The 24,199-nt window shown below is 43.2% G+C and overlaps 1 protein-coding gene across 4 annotated transcripts in view; it reads right to left on the reverse strand.

The window, feature by feature from the left end:
- The window catches only part of COG6 (component of oligomeric golgi complex 6), a 55,111-nt gene that overhangs the window by 20,475 nt on the left and 10,437 nt on the right, over positions 1–24,199 (reverse strand). Inside the window, exons 9-20 of one of the 4 annotated variants that reach the window (XM_035110206.3) lie at positions 23,740–23,868; positions 23,557–23,648; positions 22,228–22,292; positions 21,617–21,708; positions 20,021–20,138; positions 18,171–18,302; positions 16,967–17,134; positions 14,685–14,792; positions 12,743–12,796; positions 11,251–11,330; positions 9,256–9,436; positions 4,983–6,903 (exon numbers count right to left, since the gene is read on the reverse strand). In XM_035110206.3, the coding sequence (XP_034966097.3) occupies positions 9,289–9,436; positions 11,251–11,330; positions 12,743–12,796; positions 14,685–14,792; positions 16,967–17,134; positions 18,171–18,302; positions 20,021–20,138; positions 21,617–21,708; positions 22,228–22,292; positions 23,557–23,648; positions 23,740–23,868 (1,186 nt within the window). In that variant the 3' untranslated portion in view covers positions 4,983–6,903; positions 9,256–9,288. Of the gene's footprint in view, positions 1–4,982; positions 6,904–7,562; positions 9,437–11,250; positions 11,331–12,742; positions 12,797–14,684; positions 14,793–16,966; positions 17,135–18,170; positions 18,303–20,020; positions 20,139–21,616; positions 21,709–22,227; positions 22,293–23,556; positions 23,649–23,739; positions 23,869–24,199 lie in introns of those variants that run through there. The other 3 variants (XM_088665531.1, XM_035110205.3, XM_035110204.3) reach the window with 3 other exon arrangements.

The following is a 24,199-nucleotide window of genomic DNA, read 5'->3' on the forward strand; positions in this document are numbered from 1 at the left end:
TGACTGCCTAACCGAGAATCACATGTAACTCTTATACATGTATTTATTTTATGGCATACATTTGTATCCTGCCCTCCTTAACTCTCTGTCACAAAAGGATTTTAGCATTGCTAATTTCATTGCATTTTCGGTGGTGGCCCTGTGATCCGCTTTACGGGCCTTGCCTAGTTTGAGAGGAAGAACATAAATGAAACTAACTTTCAGAAGTCCAAACACTTTGTAGAGAGGGCTGCCCAATTATTTGAAAGCCTTGTGTAAAATAGGTTGTGGGAAGCCCCAAATTGATCCCCATTGCGACTTATTTTCAACCCTACTCGGAAGTATGTCTCATTGAGTTCAGCGGGACTTACTCCTGGGTAAATGGCTATATAATTGCAGCCGCAAAGCGTTGTCATGAGGTGATCAGGTTAACATTTCCACATCTGTAAGCCCCACCAAACAGAGTCTGACTGACATCTGCATAGAAATACAATGAATTGTAATGTAAGACTTTGTGGCAACAGGCCTGATCCTTTGGAGAGGTAAGAGAAGAATGACTGTGGTTGGCAAGGAAGAGGTAGAGATATTTGGGGTTTTAAATTTGGCCAAAACTTTACTGACAGCTTGCAATCAGCTAATGATCATCTGGACTGAGTAATGGGTAAGGAGGCCTCCTCCCACCATGTGATGTCACATGCAAGTGCTGAGCCCCCCAAAGGTTGGGCAGAACCCAGCGCATGTGCTCAGGTGCCATATTGCTTGGCTGCTTATTGCAGGTGCCTCCCCAATTCTAAAGAGGGTCTCTGGCCTCCATGCTGATGTGGTTCACACAAATGTCTACCTCCTCCCTCCACGCCACACCACTGTCAAGTTGTGATGGCTACTTTATGCAAATAGACACCGAGATGTTTTCATTAATTAAAGAAGCGTTAGGTCAAGAAAGGTGAAAAGCATGTCCACCCCTCAGCCATCCATGGCAGCACTCTGTAGATAGCAGTGCGTGGAAGTGAGATTTGTTCCTTTTTCAGCACAGCATCGGCCTAATCCGGCGTTTCCCAAACTTGGGTGACTGGCTGCTTTAGGACTAAAACTCCCATCATCCCTAGCTAGCACGATCGGTGGTCAGGGAAGATGGGAATTGTAGTTTGAAAAAAGTTGGAAACACAGGTTTGGGAAACACTGGTCTAATTCCTTCAGCCGCATACGAACAGCAGGGCAAAGCAGGGAATCATCAGAAGGATGGATGCTTTGGCGAAATAAGGAAGGAAACTTGTGGCAACAGGCACAGACATTCCAGACATCCCGATTCTATCTGACCCTGGAGATATAATACAGAAAAAGAAAAGCTGAATCTACAAAGGGCATGTTGCCAGATAAAGGCTGTTACTTAGAAAAGATCGCTGCAGCAATGAAAGAAGTCCGACTTTCAAAAGGTAGAAGAGAAGTTGGTGGCCTTTAAGGGCAGAAAATGAAAGAATATCATCCAAATTACTGGGGTAGAAAGGAGGGTGGATTCTCTTATGTGTAAACTTCACCCCCCTGGTAACAAATTGAGAAAGCACCCCCCTCACTAGTGGTCCCACCCCATTTTACAGTCAGTAGAGTATTCTCAGGTTCCCATGTTACACAGTTAGAAGAACTTATGATGAAAGCCAGAGAAGGTGCACAGAGAACGCGTTGGCTGAGACAGAACTCAGGCAATCATTTTCCAGATCTGGAGAAGTGACCACATTGCAAAGAACAGGGAGATTAATGCCTCCTGCAGCCATCACCTGGGGGACAGCCCTTTTCCACGCCATTAGAGTTGATGCAGAAGCGGAAATCTGACATACTTTGTTCCAATACGGATTTTTGGCACCATCTAGTGACAGGCTGAAAGTAAGACTAACTGTTCCTCAAACCACTTCAACTCCATGACACACATGGACAAGTACAGCTACTCTGAATGATTTTTGTTTTAAAAATGATCACCCTACTCACCTGGTTGACAAACATGGCCAAACATCTGGTACAGTGCTGATCTGAGAAACCACCGTGCAACTTTCCAAAGGCAACACAGTCTTCAAAAGGTTTTCACACGGGCGGTGACAAAGGTCCAGCTCCATGTAGCGATAAGGAAAGAGTGTTTGAAGATTGTGGTTGGGATGAGGAGAGCTACTTCTGGTTGTAGCTGGGTAAACAGATAGCTCTCTTGTATGGCCAATCTCTCTCCAGCCAAAGTAGCCTTTGCTAAACTCAGCAAGGTGGAGTCAAGTTTTTGGAGATGCAAATGCTGAGGGAAACTGAATTTACTGATGATCCATTTGTAAGCAGCACTGGAAATATCTTAGCACAGGGTATCTTTAACATATTGCTATGATTTTGTTCAGTTTTATGCTGTTTTTTCTTTTCTCTCTCAATTGTTCTTTGGGTGAGATGATGATGATGTAATTTAGCTACATTTCTCTGATGTGTCGTGGCAGGACTGGGGAACATGTGGCCCTTTGGATGTTGTTGAACTACAACGCTCATTAACCCTGACAGTTGGCCATGCTTGCTAGGAATGATGACTCCTGGTATTTGGCAAACATCTGTCTCGAGAGACAATGGAGCACGCCTCCAGGAGTGAAGTCAAACCGCTGGAGAATCACAGTGCCTGCTGTGGCTGCAGAGACCGGTAACTCGTAAGTGCTGCTTCCTGCATTGTTTTTGCTGTGTTAGCAGTGCCAAAGTGACCTTTCTGGGGCATAAACCTGGGCAGTGTGCATGGAGGACCTGTGTGGCGGAAGTTTAGCAAAATCTGGAGGGCAAAAGGTTCCCCACTGAAGTGATTTCTTGACAAAGCTCAAATTACATGACTGCAGAAATCACGGCAATTATATACATGCAGCCAGATAATGAACTGTATCTTCTCTGCAATGAAATGGTGATGTTAGTGTCTTTACATGTGGCATAGCGACAAAGCATTATTACAGATCAATGGTAAGAGACAAAGACAGAAATTCAGGAGTGGAGCAGAATGCATAGCTGCCAAGTTATCCCTTTTTTTAAGGGATTTTCCCTTATGCTGAATAGGCTTCCTCGCGAGAAAAGGGAAAACTTGGCAGCTATGGCAGAATGTCTCCTACCCCACCTTTACACAAAACATCTACTCTGGAAACAAATGACTTGGAAGAGAGAGAGGGTGTGTCAAATCTACTTCCTACCACACTTCAGGGTGAAGACAGGCAGACATTCTTAATTCAATATGGTTGAAATTAAACAGATCGTTGTTCCCTGGGCTGCTGTAAACAGCAGCTGTGCAAAGCTGGGGAATTCCATGATTCTCACCCAAGGAAATAATTCAGACTCTCCCAAAGTGATGATGAATGCTACTTGGAGAGATGTCTCGTTCTGCTATGCTGATCACACACAATTTGCATACCCCAAATCAAGGGCACACTCCACCCTCGCTGCAATTCCACATATCATCACCTGCAAAGTCAGTAGCAGGGGGAAAGCAGCCAAAGCGTTGAGGAGACAGAAGCAAACGCCCAGCAATTTAAAGTTCCTTCTCTTCTTGGCTGCTCAAGAAAAAGGAGAAAAAGTTATCAGGAGGGTGAGCCAACAGAGGTGTGCTTTCCTTGTCAGGATCACGAGGGCAAGAGAGGTCTGAAAGCAAACTTTTTCCAACCACGGGCATTCAAACTAGCGGTCAGAACTGAAAAGCTGCTATAGGAATACGGAGGAAAGAATTTGCCATAGCATTAGGCAATCATTCCATTAGCCAAGCATTTCAGCATGACAGATGGAATACCCCCTTTTCCTCCCAGCTGTGTGCTGTTCTGAAGATTCTCCTGATTCCCCCAAATCCAATGGGGGGGGGAGCTTGAGGAGGGGGGGGGCCCTGTTGTACTAGTTAGGTTAAAAACTGGTAATAAGATGGGTAATTATGTCAGTCAACTGGTTGTTGTTGTTGTTGTTTTTAAGCAAAGCAGTTACCACCAAGGGATGGGGCAGAAATGCTTCTTGCATTTTTGGTTTGCATTTTAATGTGAATAGTTTGCATTTTAATGTTAACCTGCCTGATTTGCAATTCCTAATGCAATACGTAATCTGAAACGCAGCTCTTCTTTGAAATTTGGACTTCTCTGAATTTTGTGGTGCTGTTCCACAAAAAAAAGGGTGCAAAAATGTGGATATCAGGGGAAAGAGTGCATAGAATGTCTACATTAATGAAAGTCACATATAAATACATTAGGGGAAATTGCATGCAAATAAAAGCGTCGATTCGGAGAAATTCACACTAAGATGCTGATGAATTTCTGCGGAGAATTTCTAAAACTAAAACTGCAAACCAATGTGGGCAGGTGGTGAACTTGTGAATGGAACATGAAAGGTGAGAGAAACAAAAACTGATTCATCCATTGCTATCAGCATCTATTTTAACTGGGCATTCCCTCCCCTACTCTCAGCAGCCAGAAGCCTCATAGCCAGACCTGTCAGGGCTGAACATGGACCAGTGGTACCAAATTGTTTGGGAAACCACTTTAATAGAAAAGCTTACCAATAAACTGAAACTGACATGGGGACAAATAGAAGAGGACGCCTTCACCCCAATAGGGCTCCCCCTTATCACATACACAGCCCAACAAGACAACAAGAACCCACCGACAGCATACGAATCAATCTGGCTGGCTTACCTGACCCAACAAGCCCTCCCCGTCACAATTGCAAAGAAACCTCATTGTAGCCAAACAACGAACAACCAACCACACCCTGGGCCCCCAACCTCTCTCACTACCACGGAAACGTAACAAGTGAACAGAAAAAGAACCTATCTAGTTGACCCCACACATACACTGCAAAAAATATAAATTTCACTACCACCCCTCCTTTGCCCCCCTCTTCTTCCTGACCTTACACCGTATACTCAACACTAATGCATCATAACAAATGTAACTGATCTGTAGAAAAGACTGTACAACTTGAAAAGAGAGACAAGGCATTGACTTTTGTAAACCAAGAAAATCTTTATTTATTTATTTTTAAAAACCCATTGGGCATTCCCTCACAAATAAATTTTATCTCACTTGCTGGCTATAGTTGCAAGCTGGGTAAGCGTGTTTCCTGCTTGGCAGGAGGTTGGACTGGATGGCCCTTGTGGTCTCTTCCAACTCTATGATTCTATGTGACCCAACAGCAGGTGCTTGCAGACACAGAGTAATGATGACTGACAGACGACGTATGTGTGACGTGGTTGGGATGGCAGGGATTGATAGCAGCGAGTCACCTCTGGTCACTCAAGCCAATAGTTTTGGCCAGCTCCCAGATTAATTGCCGAATCCGCAATGCCTGGGTTGGGTGATAGCCTGGAGCATCTTTCTCTGACTTAAATCACCTGAGTAGGCTACCATTTTTTGGTCAGACGTGGCACCTGGACACTTAAAGCCATGCATCATTTTAAGATTTGTTACCTGGTCATCGTAGGCAGCTTAGAAGCTTCAACTGGTGCACAGTGAGGTTCTTTGTCTCCTAAAAAGGGAGGGATGCTGAGGGCATTTTACACATGTGCTCCTGTTGCATGTCTTATCCATTCCAATTCAAGGCTCTGTTGTTGATCTTTTAAAGCCCTAAAGCAGTCTAGACCAGGCTTCCTCAACCTCGGCCCCCCAGATGTTTTTGGCCTACAACTCCCATGATCCCTAGCTAGCAGGACCAGTGGTCAGGGATGATGGGAACTGTAGTCTCAAAATATCTGGAGGGCCACGGTTGAGGAAGCCTGGTCTAGACACTTTAGGGACCATTATCTCGCCTAGGCTCCTTCACAATCCCCGGGGTGATCGAAGCTGCCCCTGTAACAATTCCATGTTCAAACGGCTAAAACGCATTGAGAGGTATCTTCTGTTTATGGAACACCAACTTCCAGGAAAACTGGCTGCTTTCCAAGCGAGAGCATATTTCAGAAGCTTATCTCTTTGGGCTGGCTTGTGTGGGTCAGGGATAAGCTGACGACAGGTTAGTGAATTTTAATGTAATTTTAGTGCCCGAAAACTCATTTTGTTTATATTGTTCGCAGGTTTAAATGCTTTTTTCCATTCACCTGCCCCAGCTTTCTGGGATGGCATTAAAATAAACAAATTAAATGGATGAAAAATGTTGAGGTCTTTATTTGAACTCCTACTATGCATGCAAGTTAATGTAACCACTGACTTCCTGAGCTATATGGGAACAGTATCTACCAGTGTACTTCTACCGGAAAAGAATCCTAGCCTGCTATCAGGAAAGCTAATAGGCTTTGGCTCTTCATTTTGTTGCTGGATGTTTATAGCCGTATGCTGACTGCATTTTCCTTTCCCTAATGGACAGAATAAGCCCCTGTTGAAACTCAAAGAGCAGGAGTGGAAAAGGAGAGTCAAAAGCAACCATTCAGCTCTTAATTTCTGACTTATCTTTAAAAGCATTTGTTCTTTAGCTTTTAATTAAGGCATCCAAAGACTTATTTTGTCCAGGGCTTATATTTTCAGGTATTCCATTTATACCATTTATTTAGTCTAATTGAAGTTTAATTGAAATTTCCTCTTAGTACAAGATGGGAGAGGGGAGAGCGGCACACGATTCCTCATGCTGAGGTCAAAAATAATGAGTGTGTCGTTTTGTTTTCAAGGGTAGTCGTGTTGTGAAGTCAAAGTCTAAAGCAAAGTACATTGATTTACAGGAAATTGCTCACTTCCATATATGCTGGACATTTACAAATAGATTTAGAGGGCCCCTTGAACGCTGATAAGCTTTGCACTAGTAGTGCCAAATGTGCTTCCAATAACGTCAGTGCCTCTTTAGAAATTTTTTATGCCCACTGCTGGTATTCAAAGTTCAGAAAAAACATTTTATTTACAATATCCTACAGCGGACAAAGGCAACAATTCCATCGTTCCAACAGCTGGGAGGCTCTGTATAGAAACACATCTAAACCAAAGAAAGTGGGGGAAACATTCTTTATTTCCCCTATTATTAATTTTATCGTCATCATTATCATCATCCTCCTGACCTCCCGAGATTCAAAGCTAATTCATTGGCTTACGAAAGTGAACCTGTTCAGGACTGCGGCGCTGATACCAAATTAAACTTATACTCTGTGCACTGCAAAATGAGCGGAAAGGTCCAATGAATTAGCTGTTGTGGTGATAGCACCCAAACAGTGCATTGAAGGCAGTTGGGGGGGGGCACTGTTATCTTAACAAAGTGTCATACCCCACGGTACTGTTTTAATGGCGGAAATGCACCCTGTGCCTTGTGAGCTAATCCTGGGAGCAATAAGTGCTAAGGGAGTTCACCCCGATCGAAACAAATTTTTTAAAAATTGGAATGGATTCCATGAAGCAGCAGGTGTTCATATGCCTTTCGGAACAAATGTCTAGAACCAACCAGCTCTAGGTGTACTGGCAACGAGAGGGAGAAATTATATTTTTAACTTTTAAAGGCAGCATTACTTACTAAAGTGAATTTCCTGACATTCTAAATTTTGCAGCTACCCATGTGTGTTTTCCTACAGGTACCTAAAATAGCACTTACCAAGTTACCTTCCTAAGGCTTTTACCATTTTCCCAGACATATTAGACGCACAGTTATGTGTTTTATTTACTTTAATCATTGATCCGGTGCATGAAACATCTGTTAGTTCATTTGATCAGGTTTAAAGACCATTGGAAATAGCCAACCCGTAAGTTAAATTAAAATACCGACTGCAGATTTCTCTGTGTTCCAACAACCCTAGAAATGTAATCATATTAAGAGCACAATTCTATACATGGCTACTTCGAAGCAAGCCCCAATGAGTTCAACAGGAACATATCCCCCAGGTAATCGTGTACAGGACTGCAACCAATAGGATGAAGAGTCATTATTGCTGGGGGTTGGACTAGATTACTCTTGGAGTCCCCCCCAAACTCTACAAATCTATGATTCTATAAAATGATCAATGAAAGACCCTCAGGGGAACGGTATTTACCAGGCATGTTAAGATTCAGGTTTCTTATTCCTGATTCTCCATGGTGCAATAGTCACTGATGTGGATACAGTGGTACCTCGGGTTACAAACGCTTCGGGTTACAAACTCCGCTAACCCAGAAGTACAGTGGAACCTCGGTTTATGAACACCTCGGTTTACGAATTTTCGGTTTATGAACGCCGCGGACCCATCTGGAACGGATTAATTCACTTTCCATTACTTTCAATGGGAAAGTTCGCTTCAGTTTATGAACGCTTCAGTTTATTAACAGACTTCCAGACCAATTACACCCATGCTTCGGGTTAAGTACGCTTCAGGTTGAGTACTCTGCGGACCAGTCTGGAACGGATTAATCCACTTTCCATTACTTTCAATGGGAAAGTTCGCTTCAGTTTATGAACAAACAGACTTCCGGAACCAATTGTGTTCATAAACCCAGGTACCACTGTAGTTACTCCAAGTTGCAAACTTCGCCCCAGGATGCAAACGGAAATCGTGCACTGCCAGCGGGAGGCCCCATTAGCGAAAGCACGCCTCAGGTTAAGAACGGTTTCGGGTTAAAAACGGACCTCCGGAACGAATTAAGTTCGTAACCCGAGGTACCACTGTATCATATGAGGTGTCACAGACCAATGTGGATCTGATGGAGCAGAGCTTGCTTACATTATTAGCAGCGCAGTGAGTTCCACTGCGTTCAACAGGACTTACTCCCAGGCAACCATCAACTGGGTAACGTATACATGGCAAAAACGTAATAGTATTAAGCCAGTGATATAAATTAGATCTTCAAAGATTAGACTCATGTTTTTATTTTTTGCTAAGAGTATCCACGACCGAAAGCAATGCATCGGAGCATCCACACATTCGTCCCTCATCCAATCCAAACCGTCTCCCTTTGTTCACAACGCTGGTATCTCTTCCTCCAAACTGTCAGCGGAAGAATGGTGGAACAAAACCCAATATTGACTAAGTCACTAGAACTTGGAAGCTTTTGGGGCGTACACGATTAATCATAAAAAAAAATTATCGGGGATTTGCTTTCTTTCCCAAAGAAGCCCTTTTCATGTTTATAACAACATGAAAATAATTAAAACATCTGAAAATTCCTCTTGCCTCTTTTTACCAATATATCTTACAGTACTGGACATAATAAGGCAGCAGAAATCCCATCAAAGTCAATGGGATCTCATCAGACTAACTTTGTGCACAGCTGTAGCCCAAACATACATCCACCCAAACTTCCACCAAGATTTCAAAAACAGAGACAAATAGCCATTGCCTATCTTGTACTTGCATGGAAATATTCTGACCTTAAACAGTGAGAAACTCCATTTTGGCTAAGGTTAGGAGAGAAGTGCTTGAACCTGATGAGGAGATCTGGGCAATATTGTTTCTGGGTCTTTATAGCCATTGTCTGGATTCATTACGGCTGAATATACTTCACTATAGGCTCTGCAGACTAGTTCCGTGGACAGTTTTATTATCTGCTGTCTAAAACAAAACAAAAACACAGTGTTGAGAACAAAATATCTGTTTGCATACTTCTGCACCTTTGCAGAAATTAGTACAGTCAAACCTTGGATCCCGAACGCCTCCATTTCGGAATGTTTTGGCTCCCAAACGCTGCAAACCCGGAACTACGGTAAGTGTTCTGATTTTCGAACATTTTTCGGAAGCAGAACGTCTGATGTGGCTTCCGCCAAATGCAGGAAGCTCCTGCAACCAATTGGAAGCCACGCGTTGGTTGTCGAACAGGTTTCCGGAATGGATTATGTTCGACAACCAAAGTTTGACTGTAGTGGGTTAGAAAGAGCCAGTGCCCTTTCTTCTCCAAAAGCTACCGTGGGAGAACACTGAGCAAGTCTTGCAGACCTGTTAAGCAGAGGGCAGACTGCCATGAGGGAGGAAAGTGCAGGAAGGAGGCAGAACTGGGAGAACCACAAACTCTAGCCTGCCCTCTCTTGAGCCCAATTGCTTTATTTCAGCTGCAAAGCACTGCTGATTGCCATTGGAAGGAAAGCAAAATTATCACCCACCCCAATGGATTTTCATAGCTCTCCATTTTTTAAAATCATAATGGTGGAATTTGGGCCTCAAGTGTTCATCTGTTAATTGGTGTGATTGCTTTGTACTCGCCCATTTTATAGATAAGTATGTTAAGAAACCGGGTGCTGTGCTATATGCAGCTTTCATTAATCTGAAAGCTGCATTCGATTCAATCTCTCGAGTAAGACAGTGGGATAAGTTGAACTCTTCCGGTATAGATAAAATATCATTGTTCTTGATGAAATATCTATATAAAAACCCTGTGCTGAAAGTGCGTTGCTTTACAAAAGGGCAGCTCACAGGATCTGTACCAGCCACAAAGCAAGGTTGTATCCTGGCTCCCGTACATTTTAATTTATATATAAATGATATTGTTCAGAGTTTAACATCCCAAGAGTATCGTGCCTCTAAATTGCCCACAAAAGCCATCTCTATATTATTATCCGTAGATGATGCGGTACTTCTATCTCAAACAAAAGTGGGCCTAAAAAGATTGATGAGAGCATTATCAGGATATTGCCAAAGAGAACAGCTAGCTGTGAATTACAAGAAAACTAAAGTCATGGTGTTTTCAAGAAACTATAGGGCCCACAGATGGTATATGGATAATCAATTGATAGAACAAGTTAGTCTTTAAATACCTCGGCCTTATTTTTCAGTCAACATGGGCAGGGGGAGTACATCAGGAATATGCAAAGGAAAAAGCGCCTCAAAGCACCTGATTAAAGACACGCTTTTTCCATACAAAAGGTGGCAATCACATCAGCACTTGAAATGTTTAAAGCTAAACCCCTTGTTGTAATGGTGAAATCAATCCCTCTATGTCTCCACATAGGCACAGTATAGAATTCCCAGCAAAGGGGGCGAGGGCATGCTGCGGGCATTGTCTCCTTGCCACCCAAACAGTTGATTAGTTGCAGGAGGAGGAGGATGGGAAGGTGAGCAAACAAAATGATGGGTACAACCAGCTCAGTAATGGATAAGTAACACTAACTGCAAGGGAAGGACTTTGGGCCAAGGAGTCCTGAGACAAAGGTCCTTCCAAGAACCTCCTGCTGCCATCCTCTGATGCAATTGTCAGACAAGGGGGTGGAGAGAACAGGGGCAAGAGGACTTTGGTCTAAACTCTAAAGACACTGCAGGTCTGGGTCTGTGCATGCCCACTGCCAAATTGTGGCTTATAAATACATGGAATGATCCATTCTGATTTGGATCAGAATCTACAACCGAAGAATGAAACCCAAAGCCAAAACGCTTACTTCACGGTAGCACTTAGAAGAAAGTTTATCTGTGGCATTAGCAGTCCATCGGGAGCCGACAAATAACGATCAAACTGGACCTAATGCAAACAGAAGAAGAACAGGCATTAGGCACTAAGCGTCTCACCCAATTTTTCTGGAATCAAGGGAGCAGGGAGAAGCTTCATGTCTGCTTCTCCCCTGCTCCTTAACCCTAACTCTTAATGCTTGTGTGTGCAAGTCTATCATCTATTTCAGGCTTCCTCAACCCTTACCTTCCAAGTCCCGGACTGCAGAATCCGGGACCGGCAGCCGTGTGACACCGGAAGTTGCGTCGACGTAACTTCCGGTGTCGCTTTGCCCTTCTATGGGCACCAAAAATGGCCGCTGCCAGCTTCGAAAGTCGCTTGTACGCATGTCAGGAAGTGCATCGACGCAACTTCCGGTGTCGCTCCGCCCATCTATGGGCACCAAAAATGGCTGCCGCTGACACCGGAAGTCCCATCTATGCACTTCCGGACATGCGTAGATGCGACTCTTGAAGCCGGCAGCAGCCATTTTTGGTGCCCATAGAAGGGCAAATCGGAAAGAAAAAAATGGCCACCGGCAGGAGAAAATAACGGAGAAAAACGGGAGACAAAGTGATACGGGGGACCACCGAGAAAAGGTAAGTAAAAACGGGGGTTTCCCGGGGAAAACTGGGTACTTGGCAGCTATGCCTCAACCTCGGCCCTCCAGATGTTTTGAGACTACAATTCCCATCATCCCTGATCACAGGTCCTGCTAGCTAGAGATCATGGGAGTTGAGTTGTAGGCCAAAAACATCTGGAGGGCCGAGGTTGAGGAAGCCTGATCCATTTCAGCTGCTCAAATTAAACCAATGCCACCATTATCAATTACTAGAAACAACTCTTGGACATTATTTCAAAACGAGACAACAGAACTTTGCACCAGAATAGAATTTGTTGAGTATCTTTCATACCACTGAATATGCTCACTTTAGTTAAAGCAATTTTCTGTGCTAAGGGTTTGTGACAAAAAGACCACACAAATAAACAGCCAACATTCTTTTGGGTTATCTGCACCTACGTCATGTCTCATTAAAACTTTAGGGGATAGTTTAATTTTCATGCAATGTATCAGGCCTCTTAGCACAATGAAAATATCGTTCTGAAAAACATCAAAATAAAACCAAAGCAAATGCACAATTTGGCTCAACCTTTGCAAAAAAAAGAGGGTAGACTTCAAGGTGGTTCATTCACAGTTCCATTTATTGCTTTGGAGTGGAACAACCAGAAGAGAGGCAAGTCATTCAGTTCTAAACTTCCTTGAGACTATGAAGATACCTATCATCCCCACACCCTAACTGAGCCAAAGCACATGTCACTGGAAAAAAGTGTACATTGCTTCCTTGTTTACCCCCTGCCTCCTCTTGTCCCGGTTTCTATTTAAAAATTACTTTCTCTCCACCCCCTCTATATATACAGCTACAAATTAAATTCAAGTATCTTACCATTGCAGCTTTTAATGACATGGAATCCATACTGGGTACATTTACCAAGGAACCCTAAAAACACAGCAATGATAAGCAAATAAACAAATATTTAACCATCACTGTTAAGGAGTGCTGTTAGTTTGTGCATCTCAAAAAGAAGGCACCTCTGTGCCACACAGCAAGCCCCTTTTGAAACCGAGGGGGCTTTCAATGGCAGCTTTTCTGCTGTTCAAAGGGCTGGGGGAGGAAAATGATGCCCAAAGGCCAAAAGTAGCACTTCAGTTCTCATCCAGATACAGTAAATGTATACTGTATTTGCAATTCAACATATTTGATCAGTTGATCAGAATACCCGTGTGATGTATCTTGTACTGATTTTGTGCGCATGAGTGTGCAGGATTACATACATTAGACACACTCTCTCCCTCCCTAAAAACTAAGCACTACCTTTGACTAGTGATGTGAGGTAAGAATATTCACTGGAGAATATTCTCGAGAAAGACTATTTTCTGCTAGAAAATTCTCCGGCGAATATTGTCCACAAACTGTAAATTCTAATGTAAGAACCAGTTTACAATCCACATTTTAAAAATCTAGTAAATAATAAGTCAAGCTGTGATACTGCCAGTGTACGTAATGAATAGTGATTTTTTTTTAATCCAGTTACATTCTTGGGTACTGTGTCCTTCACCATTGCCAGCTCTGAAATGTGAGCTACAGAAAACACTTTTTTTAGTTTTAAAAATAATTTAATTTGATGAGCATTTGAATTTGTATGTACAGTGGTACCTCGGTTTAAGTACACAATTGGCTCTGGAAGTCTGTACTTAACCTGAAGCATACTTAACCTGAAGTGAACTTTCCCATTGAAAGTAATGGAAAGTGGATTAATCCATTCCAGACGGGTCTGTGGAGTACTTAAACTGAAAGTACTCAAACCGAAGCGTACTTAAACTGAGGTATGACTGTATTTCAACTATATGTGTCACAGTGGCCGGAGCGGGCTACTTCAGAGTAACGACTCTACACAGCTCTGCATTTTATCTTTTATTGGTGCTGCGTATTTACAGTGCTGAAGGCAATGCTATTTACAAGGACACATCTTCTCAGCTTGAATCAGAACCTCCGAATGGCGTTTGGCGCGTTTTTCTCCAACATAACAACTTTGGTAGACCCATCCTCTTCCCTCTCCGCTTTCTGCGCAATTCCGGAGTTGGGGGGATGGGTCTGCCCCCCTTGCTTGCCCCTTCCTGTCCCACCTGGGACCCTGGCTCCGCTACCTTGTCTGAGCCTCGGACACGACATCCTGCTTCCCCACTGGAATCGGAACTCTCCCTGCTTTCCCCTGCGCTCGGGGATGGGCTTGAACTCAGGAGGGGAGGGACTTCGCGATATCCCCTGTCCCTCACAATATGTAATAGCCTTTTTTCTATTTTAGAGTGACTTTATTCTCATTGTAGATATGCTTATTAAAGAACGTACTCATGTAGTGGACCTGAGTTTTTTAAAAATTCCTTTTACTGTACTTATAGTGGCAGGCTTAGTGATAAATGTGAGTCATTCATGTTGAATTTTCCATTTCAAGTTTGGTGCAAAAATTCAAAGATGTGAATTTACTGCATTGCCCCATTGAATAAAAGTATCTGTACAGTTTTTGGTTGCCATCTGAACGAATTTACCCATGAATAAACATATATATGAACTAATTATATCATTTTCAATGCATTAAAATTATATCATTTTCAATGCATTAAAAGGAATATTCTCCTATTTTAAATGAAAATTCTCTAATATTCTCATTGATCGAGAATAGTCTCAAAAGATTATTCTCGAGAATTTAACATCACTACCCTTGACACATAAGTCAGATTACGTCTTAACTGCACCACAACAGTTTTATTTACTCACAGTTTGGTACAGAAGTGGACTATACTCATTTCTCCCCAAAATTATTGCTTACCTGCTCTGGTTTGTGCTGCTGTACAATGTTATAGATGTAACTCAGGCCCACTCTATTCAATACATAGGAAGCTTGCTCATTTATAAGGGTATCCAAGTGCGCTTCAATCTAAAAGACGGAAGGAAGACATTTCTTACTTATCAGAATGGTAGCTGAAGAAACAGCTTGTCGTGAAGGAAATTCAGAAGAAAAGTCACTGCAACAAAAGCATTTTGACTGTTATGAAATTAAGTGCATTCAAAGTGCATTACTTATGGGCCAATAATAATACAGTGGATATGTTAATAATAATACGTTACCTTCAGGTAATGTAACTTTCAGGTTGCGAACGCGGCAACCCCAGAAGTGTATACTTCCGTGTTTCACAGTGTGCGCATGTGCAGAAGCGTTCTGCACACTTCGTGCATGCGCAAAAGCGCTCTATCACGCCGCATGCGTGCGCAGAAGCAGCGCTTCCTGTTAAGGACTTTGGGGTACATAAGGACCCCCGGAATGAATTAAGTTCATATCCGGAGGGTCCACTGTAACTTGATCCACCATACTAAAGATTTGGAAGAAACAGAGTTTTCTCTCCATCTGCCAGATGAACCAGCTTTCATTGGCTGGTGTGAGTGGCTGCTGCCAGTTGGGGAGTCAGAGCAGTGAATGTTCCAATGTGTCTTCACAACCAGCAGGTGGATGGAAGCTACTGCTGGAGGAAAAATGGGGCTGGATCTGAAACCAGCATAGTAAAGATGCGTTTCCACACACACACACACACACCCTACCAACCTGGTTAGTGCCAAGTGGTAGGCCTGTGATGCTCCATTAAGCTCTGCCACTGCTGGCCAGGGGTTTGGATTGCCCCCAAGGCAAAAAGCCAAACAAAAAAATCCCACAGGCTCATAGTTCAGCTCTCCCGGACAAACCACAGGTTGTCAACCATATGGTAAAGCTTGGCTACAGTTCACAGTTTGTCTGGAAAGAGCTGTGCCATGAGCCCTGATCTGGATGAAAATCCAAGCCAAACCATGGTTTAGGCTCAGTGTAGCATGGTTTCAAAATGACCAGGGAGGAGTTAAAGAAGCTGAAATCTCATCAGTTGGAGCCCATGCTTGTTGTGCTAAGCCATGGGTAGGCAACCTAAGGCCCGGGGGCCGGATCCGGCCCAATCCCCTTCTAAATCCAGCCCACGGATGGTCTGGGAATCAGCGTGTTTTTATGAGAGTAGAATGTGTCCTTTTATTTAAAATGCATCTCTGGGTTATTTGTGGGGCCTGCCTGGTGTTTTTACATGAGTAGAATGTGTGCTTTTATTTAAAATGCATCTCTGGGTTATTTGTGGGGCATAGGAATATGAAGGTTCTAGGAGAGGCAGCTGCTATAAATAGGATTTGGCAAATTTAAATGCATTGCGAAGATAGTCTGGTGAATTCTGCAACTTAAGCATCACTTCTCAGCCCTGCACGACGATGCCTGATTGTACCTGTCTTATCGTTTTGCTAAGCAAAAATGCAAAAATCAGCTAACCCTACCATTAAGAGGGAGGGCATTTTAAAATAAAGATTCTAACACAGAGGGAAAACATACGTAGTTTGTATGTGTTGTCTTTCCTTCATGTAAAGAAAAAAAATGTAGCTCATGTTGCAAGGCATTTCCCCCCACAATGTCCAAAAAACGTAAAATTTTCTTACAAGACATAAGAGACCCATAAATTTTATTCTTTGTTGAGAAAGAGCATGTCTTTGGAATAATTTTCACCATCAAAAACTTTTGATTCCATCATGCCCTCACGCTGAAAATTTAGGTGTTCTAAATCTAGTTTTTCCCACCAAAAAAAATATACATTTATACATTTTGGGGGGCATTTATAAAATCTTTTGAGTGCTGGTGTACTTTTTTTCCTGAAATCCTCATCATGTTATTGATCTCTATGTAAAATTTCAAAGAGATCTGATCATTGGTTCTGGAGAAAAATAAATAAAATGCACACAAGGCCGCGGTTCTCAAGAGGGACAGAAACACAGATTTCAAGAAACCTTGAAGTGCTATAAAATTAAAACCGTTTGAGATAGAGGGGAAAAATTTAAGGGGGGTTCTTTCAACCATAAGGGAAGGGTGTGCACCAAGCTTCATCAAAATCTGAGACGGTGGGTGATAAAAACCCCTGGTTTTTGTGTTGTTTTGATGTGGAATGACCCCTGTCTATGAGGACAGACACATTTTGAGGAGATTGTATCACATTTTTTCCATTCATATTGAACAGCAAAGAAAACATCGGGAGGTTGACTTTGGACGTTTACCTGGTACTGTAACATTTCTAGCCGTTTATCCGTGAATTCAAACAGAGCCAGCGTTGTCTTCATCATATGAAGTGAATTCACCATGAAAGTTGCCATGTCAGCAGACCCCAAGTTACTGGCAGACACAGTACACATCTGCAGCAGGGGATCCAGCACACAGGAGAGAACCTAGGAGCATGCAAAAAATACTGTAACTGGTGGGAATTCTTGTCTGTTCCCCTTTCTCTACATCTCCCAAATCTGAGGAATGATGCTGAAATGGGAGGGAACGACATTTGCCTCCGACAGGAGCTTCAGGTGCTACAAAGAAGCATTGCCAGCCACTTGCGCTCTCTACTGCACAGTCAGCTGGCTTGTTAAAAGTCTGAAAAGGATGTTGCGCAGGGAAGTTGCGCAAGTCATTGCCAGCCCGATGCAGAGGCAATAGCTTAGGCAATTGATGACGCTTGCCTATGATGCCCAAACCTTGCTCTGAGGAAAAGGCAGGTTCGAATTACAAGGAGGCTGGGCATTTAAATCAAACGTTCCAACAGCTTCCTACCAGGAGCAGTACAGCAACAGAGCAGGCTGCAGCTCCCTGCCTTAGAGGTTTTCAATGCAACGCACAACAAGCAACTGTCTGGGATGCCTTGCCTAGTGGACATCCATGCTCAGGATCACATCACAGGGCCACAGAATAAAGCTTGGACCGCTCATCACTGTTGTTTAAACAGGAGAAGAGAAACGACGAAGATGGCACTTAAAAGGAGGTAAACAGGAAGAGGTAAGGCCTGAGGTCAAGGGATAGCTAGCAAGAAGAAACCTGCCCTGCCCTGTGCAAAAACAGAGAATAATTGAGAGATGAGGAGTCTCCAGCACTCAATGAGGTGAAGTTGGGGGGCTAGGTCACATGATCTACCCATGTGACATTGTTAGAAATCTCTGCTGCCAAACATAAAACAATGTTTTCTCTCACAGGAGAGCCCCAGACATGACTGCAGGAGCTGCTCACCACTGTCTATTCTTGATCCTGATCTACGCAAAACAATGCCACTTCTGCTATCATTAGAAATTGCCACGGATCCAGCAGCATCTCTCCCTTTCCCCCCCACTGGGAAACCTAGTGTGGAATTTGATTGTCTGAATTACGGTTCCTGTCATCCTGCCCCGCCGAAAGCCCTTCCCTCAAGTTGCTGTGGCTCCTTGCAATTTCAACCAAATTTACCTGCCCAAAGTCAGCTTGACGGGTATCCAAAGGAATGACGCAAGAGTCGTGCGATGCTAGGACCTCCCGCAGCAGAGCAAGGGTTTGAGTCAGTGCAGAGCTTGGGCCAAGATCTGCAGGCGGCAGTTCAACCTACAAAACAAATTACAACTTATTCCTAAACTGAAAACTATGGAGAGACCTGGTCTGAATAGAGATATTGGATTCTTTTTCTCATTACACATGCTAAAGCTATTTTTGGTCATCTGCATACTATCCCATGCTTTTTCCTGTAGGACTAATCACAGTCGTTAACAGTCATCAACAGGTTTACCATACCCAGAGAGTCAATCACCCATCTCCTACTACAGTACCCTTCTGAGAAACACCCAACACCAAACACTATATATAAGGATCTGGTGACTTCGAAACTCCCTATATCAAGGGCATGTTGTGGGCCTGACAACATATAGGAAGCACATCAGTGAAGTATACCATGTATCAGACGTCTGTCCATCCCATGGTGGCATCCTTTCAAGGGGTCGAGAGCTACATCCAGCTTCTCTCTTCCTTCCATAGCTCTGTTACAACCTAATCCCTTTGCACTGTTTACCACCAGCAAAGATCCTCTTCTTCTTCTTTTCCAGCAAAGAAAAGGGTCTCCTTCTGACGTGTGGGCCTGGTGTTCAACCTTACTTTCAGATGCTGGGAGAGTGAAAACCACAGCTCTCTGTCCACAGTACATGAGAGAACTGCTCTGTTATGCTGAGCAGTCCAATCAACAAAACCTGTGTACATTTCTTGGCTGAGGAGATGCACGTGAACTGCTGAAGAGCCACACTTGGCCAATGTTTTCATGTGGGAAATTGTCCTAGTGGAATTGTGCACCACACAGGTGTCTACTGCAAGCCTAAAACCGTTCCTTAAAATTGGCTGATCTGCCGCGAGACTCTCTATGAAAACACTGTACTCTGAGAGGCTCGTGGGTGGTCACCAGGACCCTCAGCAACTAGGAGCAACTAACAACTGAACAATCTAAAATGTAGCCATGCCTCAAAAAGGGGGCAGGTGCTGGGGAGTGTATGCAGGGACAATGAGGGCAAGTAGCAAGAAATCCAGTACACTGATGCAGCTTTCTTTTGCGTATCAGGGGGTAAGAACAGGACTACGAAAGGGCGAAGGATTCTCCCTACCTCCTGCCCTGCTTTCTGGAGCTCGCACCAGGACAGAACTGAGAAATACCTTGCACACTAGACCACTGCTGTAAAAACCTTGCTGGATTTTCATAGTGACCACTGTGGATCAGCAACGGTGATAACAGTGACTATGATCCCAAGCGTCTACATGGCATAGCAGTGACAAACTACACCAGAATGTATGAGCTCTGAGTAGCAGCAGTTAAGAGAATAACAACTGGCAACTTTTTCTCTTTAGCGTCCCAGCGCAAATATACGCGGTGCGAGTTTACTGGTTTGTTGACCTGCATTCATTTCAGGTAGGTGTTCCTTAGCAAAGTATACTAAGTTTGTCACTCAGTGGCCTCGTTTCACTTCTTTAAGTGCAAAAGGCATTGGCCGGTGGGAGGGAAAAGGTGCAGAACGAGGAAAGGGCAGAGAAGTCTAGTGAACAGCATAGGTGAGACTTGGTGGCGAAGGGTGCTGATGGCCCAGGGAGCTTCACATGGTGCTACGAAGTCAGCAGTGCACAGATGAAGTGCAAAAGCCAACAGTGAGGTTGGTGATCACTTTGATAGTACAGAATCTGGACTTCCTCGCTTGATACCTGCACAGAGGGTCCACTAACAATGCTACAGAACCTACAATTGCAGAGGCAGGGAAGGGAGAGAGAGTTGACTAACCCCTGAAACAGACCTTATCCATCAGTTTACTTGCATGAAGGCTCAGACTGTTGAAGAATATCTTTTTACTCAAAACGTGCATCTCTTCCATAGTAGTTAAAAGCATGGCTGCGGTGTTCCCCACAATATTACTGGAAATTGGAAGAGAGAAAGAGAGGCAGTAAGAAATTTCACGATAACCAATGCAGACATACATCAAAGTCCAGCTATTCAGCTGAATAAAATGCTACAAAATCTTTTCTGAAAAAGTAGCACCTAGTAACTAAAAGAAACCTATATCTTGCCTGGTGCTTTTAGGTGTTCTTTAAAGGCAAGAGGAGACGTGGGTGGCACTATGGTCTAAACCACAGAGCCTAGGGCTTGCTGATCAGAAGGTTGGTGGTTCGAATCCCCACGATGGGGGTGAGCTCCTGTTGTTCAGTCCCAGCTCCTGCCAACCTAGCCGTTTGAAAGCCGTTTGAAAGCACGTCAAAGTGCAAGTAGATAAATAGCTCTGGTGGGAAGGTAAACGGCGTTTCTGTGCGCTGCTCTGGTTCGCCAGAAGCAGCTTAGTCATGCTGGCCACATGACCCGGAAGCTCCCTCAGCCTATAGAGTGAGATGAGTGCCGCAACCCCAGAGTCGTCCGCGGCTGGACTTAGCGGTCAGGGGTCCCTTTACCTTTACAATGTTTATGGGATGATCTACTTTCTGCAGCTGTGAGCGTTGCCATGTGGAAAATAAGTCCCATGACACTTCCTTGTGAGAGCGCATTTAAAGAGTGGAGTGTTTCTCAAATGTTTGCTTACCTAAACTCACTCCACTTTCTTGGATCATCACACACACAAGACCACCTATCTGTTGGGCTGATGAATGACTGAGATCAGAAGCGGCTTAGTCATGCTGGCCACATGACCCGGAAGCTGTACGCCGGCTCCCTCGGCCAGTAAAGCGAGATGAGCGCCACAAACCCAGACTCGTCCGCGACTGGACCTAACGGTCAGGGGTCCCTTTACCTTTAAAGGCAAGAAGCCACCAAACTCTGAAGAGTGGGAAGCCTGCGGTCTTCCAAATGTTGATGATTACTATCTTCCCTGACCCCTGGCTACGTTGCTTGGAGCTGAATGGAATTGCAGTCTTACAACATATTGAGGGCCCGAGGCTTCCCATGGCTCTGCTAGATGCTGATATTATTGAGTTCCATAACTTATTTCCCTCATGTAGAACAGCTGGTTTAATGCCCTTTACAATGTGGAACATGTACTTGCTCTCATCAATGAATACCATGGCTTTGAAGTAAAGTGAACTGACGTGATTCTATTCTCCTTTCAGAAATTCTGCAGGAAAACTAGAAAAGCAGGACAACTTCAAAGCCGAGTGTTCTGCAAAAGGATGCTTTTTCTAATGGCCAATTATGGTCTGACTAGTTGCCTCGGAAGCTGAGCGTATCATTGCTTGAAGAGGGCAGAAGCCCAGGGATGTAATTTAAAATAAGGAGCAAAGTGAATTGAAAGCACATCGAAAGGGTTTTGTTGTGATAACATCAGCAAAACCAACTCTACCAGCTCTGAAATTCTAAACACTGTAATGCAAAGCAAGGAATTTGCTTTTTTTCTTTTGTTTCAGTTTACCTGATGGTGTGGTGGTAAAATTTGAGAAGATTAGAAATTTTATACAGTAGGACTGCTCCTGGTTCAGCTACGATCACCTGTTCAATCCTAACCTGAGAAAACAGATTGACACAAACATCAGTTATGCAGAATTCTTTCACATCCCATTATGAAGACAACGTCTATGTTGTCTTCAAGCGTGTAAGACATTAGGGGTGGGGTGGGGTTCAGGTGGTATGGGTGCGGCAGAGGGACCGCTGGATTGGTTCAGCTGATGCCCTGACCTTGCCCTCATCCATCCCAGTATTCAGAAGCAGGAAGCCAGGGCTGCAGTGTTGGCCCTCCCACTGACCATGTCTGTTTTTCTGGGACCAGTAACTTGGGGCGCAAAGTGATAAAAGTTTTGCTTCAAGTGAGGTTGGAAAATTCACGTCGACGAAATTATTTAGGAAAATAAGAACCCAGTATTGTTTTGATGAAATATATAACAAGAACAATGGACAAGTATCCAAGAAGTTTTGTCCTGCTTTTTCTTGCTTTTTTCACTCTTTGTTTACAGGACTATGGGAAAATGCACCTTGTTAATAAATGCACTCTTATTCCAAGGGCACACATAAACCAACATACTCCACCTTCAGAGGCCGGCAAACGCCTTCCGTGATGTGTCCAATCACTTCTTGCATATTTTTTTCCACTCCTGAAAGGAAACATAGCGAGTGTTATTCAGAGGTATTTCAACAACCATGATTCCCATTAACACACGCTCTTGAAAAAAAGGAACACCTAGGCAACTCTAACACATCACAGATTCTGTGAGAATTATGTCTTTTTTCTCACACTATAAGCTGCCTTGAGCATGGTTATAATTATGGAAAATCGGTACACAAATAAAATGATTATGTAAAACCGCCCAAATCTAACTTGCTTACTTTCCACATTTTTCTGTGCAGACCTTGGATTTGCCAACACTTTTTTTACAATCCTCCATGCCCCCATACCCCAATTACACAGAACAAATATCTGCTTGAAGTACACTGGCACATGTTTATCGCCACATACATCTTTCCCTGGAGATTCCAAATACACATTTCCTATGTGGTGGGAATGTAAGATTGTAAAAAAATATTGGGAAGTGATCTATAACGAATTGGAAAAAATGTTTAAAATAACATTTGTAAAGAAGTCAAAAGCTTTTCTGTTGGGTCTTTTAGGACAAGGTGTGAAGAAAGAATTGAGGACACTATTTATGTATGCGACAACAGCAGCAAGAATTTTAATAGCACAAAACTGGAAGATGGGAGAACTACCATCCAAAGAACAATGGCATGAAAAGTTGATGGAATATGCAGAATTAGCAAAATTGACAGATAAACTGTGTGAAAAAGATAATAATGGCTTTGGAAAACAAAATAAAAAAATTCCTTCCAGTAGCACCTTAGAGACCAACTAAGTTTGTCATTGGTATGAGCTTTCGTGTGCATGCACACTTCTTCAGATACATGCACACTTCTTCAGATACACGAAAGCTCATACCAATGACAAACTTAGTTGGTCTCTAAGGTGCTACTGGAAGGAATATTTTTATTTTGTTTCTACTACGGCAGACCAACATGGCTACCTACCTGTAACTAGGACTTTGGAAAAGAATGGGAACCTTTTGTAACATATTTGCAGAAACAATGTAAAAGTATGGACTTTTTGGCAGGGTTTAAATAAACATACATAATGTAATTAGAGAGAACAAAGAAGACAACAATGTGATAATATACTACTATATATATAAGAAGCAGAATGCAACAAGTGGTTTAACAAACCAGAAATGGAAATGGAGGGAGAGGGGAATTTATAAAATGATTCTTTGATTAAGTTGAATAATGTATGATATACAGTATGTATGAAAACCAATAAAAACTGATTTAAAAAACAAATACAAATACACATTTCCTGAAATGGGGCAATACCTTCAGTATTGATATGTTTTAACAGGGCTTCCAGATGCTCTTTTTCTGAAGCAGTAGCCTGATGCAGCCAAGCCAACATGTCTCCTGCATATCTAAAACCAAAGACCAAAACATCCTGCTGCATTAAATGATTATTCTAGCAGCAAAACCACTATGCAGCGTACGCTTCCACGACTGCTGTACCTCAAAGGATCGTGGGAATGCATTTCGATAGGCCGGGGGGTTCCTCCTGGACCTCCTCTAGTAAGGGCATCGATAAAACCACGGACCACAGCACTTCTTCTGGCTGTTGCAAACTCATCAAGGGTGTATCTACAGTGGAAATGAAGGGGCACTTTATTAAAATGTATGGGCTTTATATTGCCACTACAGTCATTAAGGTGCCTTGCTTTTTGGGAATGTTAAGTATGCTATGCACAGAAATAAACTGCCTGAATAATTCACCACTTGAGCTCCGAAAATACGGCGTGAAATTGGTCGGTATCCTGCCTCAGCCTCCCAACACAGGATCTGGTGGTTTGTTTCAAAAGACAGTAGGTTCCCTGAATAAATTATATGTGGATGAGCTAATCATCTCCAGTTCCAATGGGAAATGACCACCTAAGATAGAAAATATGGGAATATAAGCAACTACAGTGCTACT

Source organism: Zootoca vivipara, chromosome 3 (assembly GCF_965207765.1).
Source record: "Zootoca vivipara chromosome 3, rZooViv2.hap1.1, whole genome shotgun sequence".
NCBI lineage: Eukaryota > Metazoa > Chordata > Lepidosauria > Squamata > Lacertidae > Zootoca > Zootoca vivipara.